Source organism: Dendrobium catenatum, unplaced genomic scaffold (assembly GCF_001605985.2).
Source record: "Dendrobium catenatum unplaced genomic scaffold, ASM160598v2 fragScaff_scaffold_1456, whole genome shotgun sequence".
Lineage (NCBI taxonomy): Eukaryota > Viridiplantae > Streptophyta > Magnoliopsida > Asparagales > Orchidaceae > Dendrobium > Dendrobium catenatum.
In genome coordinates this window covers 862,309-867,221 of record NW_021319918.1, presented here as the reverse complement: position 1 = coordinate 867,221, position 4,913 = coordinate 862,309, and the positions used below count along the sequence as shown (strand labels likewise).

Here is a 4,913-nt window from a genome sequence, read left to right as displayed (position 1 = left end):
TTTTTAAAGTTGTTTTTATGGAAAGATATCGAGCGTGTTTTAGCTTCTCGATGCCACTTGGTACCATTCGGTACCCCTCTATACCGAGCAATACCAAGCGGTACTGAGCAATATCGAGCTGTACCGAGCAATACCGAGTTCCAATACCCAGCGATACTGAGTTCCAATACCGAGCAGTACCGAGTTCCAATACTGAGCAGTACTGAGTTCCAATACCGAGCAGTACCGAGTTCTAATACCGAGCGATACCGAGTTCCAATATCGAGCGATACTGAGTTCCAATATCGAGCGGTACCGAGTTCCAATACCGAGCAGTACTGAGTTCCAATACCGCTCGGTACCGAGTAGTACCGACTACCGAGCAATACCGAGTTACAGTATCGAGCAGTACCGAGTTTCAATACCGAGCGGTACCGAGTTCCAGTACCGCTCAGTATCGAGCAGTACCGAGCAATACTGAGTTCCAATACCGTTCGGTACCAAGCGGTACCGAGTTTCGATACCGTGCCTATGATTAAGAAAACAAAGAACGACGAAGAAAACGAACCTTCACTGCTCACGTTGCCTTCACTGTTCGCGTTGTCGAGCCGCTCCGTGGACGAAGGATGATCCTATCGACTTTAATGCTCGCGTCGTCAAGCCTCTTTATCGACAAAGGATGATCCTGTTTGCTTCTATGCTTGCGTCATCGAGCCGCTCCTTCAACTATAACGAAGAAAATGAACACTTGTGTGGAAACGAAAAACCTAGCTCTTTGAAATGTTTTAGACGCATAAATGAATATGGATATTGAGCGGAAACAGTGGAAAGCCGAAAAGAATAGGGTAAATTGCGGCTCCGTGTTTTTTTTTTTTAGTAGGACACGCGTATCCAATACGCGTGTCCAGTCAAATTTAAATAATATTTTAATTGGACACGGCAAAGTCGTATCCGACACGTATCCATGCCGTATCGGAGGCGTATCTGTATCCGACAGGTGTCCGATATAGCACGCCTCGTAAATAGGAGTATCCGTGCAACATAGATGATAATATTTTTAATGAAATAACCTCTTATCCCACTTCAAATTTAACTTAACAAATGAATGCCTACCTTGGCAAAATATTTTTAAATATTAAAACTTTTCAACCTTTAAATTCCATCAATGAATCCTAGTGCAATTATTTCTTTTGCTAATGTTTTAATAGTCTAAAGATAAACATCAGTAACTATTGCTCTAATTGTGCAATCAAACTCATCCTAGAATTAGCAAACAATCTTTATAACATGATTTTTATTTCCTTCTACATAAATAACCATTTTGTAATTTAGTAGCTCCACGTATAAAAGTAACCAAGTGTTCTTCTAATTTCTTAAAGTATAAGCTTGCTACTGCAAGATCATTGGTTACTGTGAAAATAAGTGTAGCTTCTCACATTGCATTTCTATCTCTTATTTCATACCACCATGAATCCTCTCATAGCCCATGCAAAAAAAAAAATCTATATATCCAATTTAAATCACTTCAAATCAATAAAACTTTTAGTTGGATCTATGTTATATTAGTTCGTCTATCTCTTCTCGAGATTGAACATTTAATCTTCTAATTTTACTTAAAGAGCATAAGCACAAACCAACTTCATAATGTACCCATCCATAGTTATATTAATGGCAATCACCTAGTCACTGACCCTATTCACCCCAGTGATATAAGTTTTTAGCTCTTTATCAACTATTATCCCAACCCCATTCATATTGTTAACCTTTTCAATATATAATAACTTCTAAACTCCCCCAATATCCTTAGAATTTTCTCATTTCCATTTAGTTTCATGAAAACATGCTAAATTGTTTATTCCTCTAATCATATTATCCACTAAATCTCATTTTTTTGTTCAATGTCCCTAAATTTCATGCATGAAATCTAATCTTGGATATAGACACAATCAATTCTTACTTATTTTTTCACCACAATCGGATTCTCAACCTAAAAAATAAGTATTTGAAATAAGTATTAACCTGCATGGAGAAATTAAAGGTCATAAACTCCACGACTGGCCGTAAACCATAGTATGCTGCTCCAACTCCAATTCCCGCAAATCCAGCCTAACAGTCATCAAAACATTACAAACTTAAGAAACAAAAACATAGTAGAACATCAATGATCATCAATACTCGTCAAAGAAATATCCAACAAAAGTTCTCATTGTCCATTATTAGTCATCGAAAGTAACCTCAGTGATTGGGGTATCACGAACTCTGTCAGGACCATACTTCTCCAAAAGTCCACGAGAAACCTGTTAAGAAAATATTAAAAAGGGCCATTATTACCAACATACAAATAGATTGGCAATTTGTAACATACTACAAGATCACAGGATTCTGATTTCTAGAGGACCTTGTAAGCTCCTTGATATTCTCCAACCTAAACCGGGAAATAAAACCATTAGAAAAGTGAAAAGAAATGAGATGCAAGGTTAGCCACTTCATTAAAAAAAAAATATAACCTCCTCGCCCATTATGAAGACTTTTGGATCAGCTGCCATCTCCTCATCTAATGCGGAGTTCAGAGCATCACGTACTGTCAACTGCATAAGGAAATATCCATTTCATGTCCTCAGAGAGGAAATAAAAGACTTGCAAGGTATTTTTTCGTTAAAAAAACAGAATAAAAAAGGTTGCATAACATTCACGCTATTGTCATAATTATCTCATATTCCTGCTTGAGCAATCTATTATACCTACTTTACCATATATCTTTTAATATCCAGAAGTTGTTACAGAAAAGATACTTAAGAACAAACATGAAAAAATAAAGAAAACCAACAGACAAATTGGAATTCATGAACCGCTAGTTTCCAATCGCAAATCATTGACAAGCCTCAATCAATTCTCTCAGCTCCAACCAATCAGAAACAACAGAACACTCCAATTGATCAACTAAAACCAAACAAAAAGACAACAGGCAGTATCATCCATTACCTCTTTAGCAGCAGTTGAGTAATTCTTCCCTGCAAGAGAGGCAGCCGGGCCAGCCCTCTCGACGGCTCGCCTCAACATCTAGAAGTAAAAAAGGAAAAAACAATAAAATTTTCAATATGAAAAATATAATCGAATAGAAACCGCAAAAACAATACAGATTTTTTTTTTTTTTTGAAACTGAAAAACCCACGGTTCCGCATCCCAGCCTCTGCCTAACGACTCCCAACATCGTTCTGTCAAATAGAAACCAACAGTTTCAGATCCTTCAGAAAAGCAAAGGTTTTTAAACCCAATCTAAGACCATTTCAACGACGACGATTGATCCACAAATTAAAATGCTACAAATCAATAAATGAAGAAGGAAGGCGTCGAATACCTTGCGAACCAAAGACCTGAAAAGGGAATGACAGCAAAACCGGATCAGACAGACAAAAGAAAGCGCCTCCTACCGGCCGCCGGGCTGCGCGAGTCGTCGAAATCGTAGAGGACGAAGGAAATTTGACCTTATTGTATCTAACCTCTCTCACTTTTTTTTTTGTCACAGAAAGATCCGAATTTTCATATTTAAAGGTGTATTTTCACTCTTTTTCTTATTCGACCAAATTTGTCCCAAATTGTGAACGGGGCAAAATTGTCATTATAAAATTACATATGATATGATCTAAATCTTCTTCTTTTTTTTTTTTTTTGGCAAAATATTCTATAACATATATTTTGGTAAAAGTGTTTTTAATATGATTATATCTACTTTTGAGGTATGATTTAAAAAAATATATAAGCATATTAAAAATATTTTTGTAAGAAAATATATTAAAAAATATTTCACCAAATAAAAATATAAAGAAGATTCATATCATACTTATGCATGATAAAGAATATAAAGTCATTTTTTGCTTATTAAAATTCACTAATATAATTACAATCACATACAATTGATTATATTTCTTTTAAGCATTCCAAGGAATCCAATGCAACGGCATTAGATGTAATTTTACAATGACAATCTTGCACTGTTCACAATTTCAGACAAATTTGATCAAACAAAAAAATATGACTCTATAAAATATACAAATTTGAATCTTTTTGTAAAAAAAATGAGATAGGGTAGATACAATATAAGTGTTCGAATTTCCTTCATCCTCTCCTCTCCTATCTCAATAACTAACTCGCTTTATGTAGCCCAGCAACTAGTAGGAGGTCCTTCCTTTATCTATCTGATCCAAGTTTGTTGTCATTACTTTATTTTCTCATAAAAAAGTGTGGGTCTTTGGTTCTCAAGATATTCAACACCTTTCTTATTCATTCATTGTTTAGTAACATTTTAATTAGTGGATCAATCTTCTATTCATTGAAATTGTCTTAGATTGGGTTTAAAATCCTTTGCTTTTCTGAAGGATTTGATAGTACTGGTTTCTATATAATCTATAGTTTTTCATACGAAGGTGAGCATTTAGAGTGGCATAATGGAATGAAGTCTAAGACTAGGCCCCAATCCAAATATCTGATTTATCATCTCAATGGGCACGCCCATGCTTTCTTTGCACAAAATAATCTTTGATCATTGGCTTGCGACTTGGCCATGCTTCTTGTAATTAGACATGTAATTTGATTCCCTTGTTCCACTTGATGTGTTAAATCATCTCCCTCTGGGCCATTTGATCTATGTTCCATAAAGTTTAAGCCAAGTATTCTTCTAAAGGTAACATTCTCTAAATTCATGGATGTCATCCAAGTATCTTTTGCATATAGTTTATTCTTCTTAAGAATAAAAAATATGTTAGTATCAGTTGGGTTTTGAGGCACTTTCTAAATAATGATGTTGTCAACTTTCAAGAAAATGGGCGATGAGGTATCTGCAAGTGGGGAACAATTCTTCTGCCAAAGAGTCAAACTTATTAAGTGGAGGTATGCTAACTCCTTCACATAGTATACTATATCCAATTTTAATAATT

The 4,913-nt window shown here is 35.3% G+C and overlaps 1 protein-coding gene across 2 annotated transcripts in view; it reads right to left on the bottom strand.

Moving 5' to 3' along the window:
- The window catches only part of LOC110103462 (pyruvate dehydrogenase E1 component subunit beta-1, mitochondrial), a gene marked incomplete at its 3' end in the record, with an annotated part of 13,850 nt that extends 10,340 nt beyond the window's left edge, over window positions 1-3,510 (bottom strand). Inside the window, 7 exon segments of one of the 2 annotated variants that reach the window (XM_020832197.2) lie at window positions 1,999-2,085; window positions 2,214-2,276; window positions 2,378-2,404; window positions 2,487-2,567; window positions 2,962-3,039; window positions 3,152-3,194; window positions 3,338-3,509. In XM_020832197.2, coding sequence (XP_020687856.1) covers window positions 1,999-2,085; window positions 2,214-2,276; window positions 2,378-2,404; window positions 2,487-2,567; window positions 2,962-3,039; window positions 3,152-3,190 — 375 coding nt within the window. 2 annotated transcript variants of the gene reach the window in all.
- Between the last annotated feature and the right edge of the window lie 1,403 nt (window positions 3,511-4,913).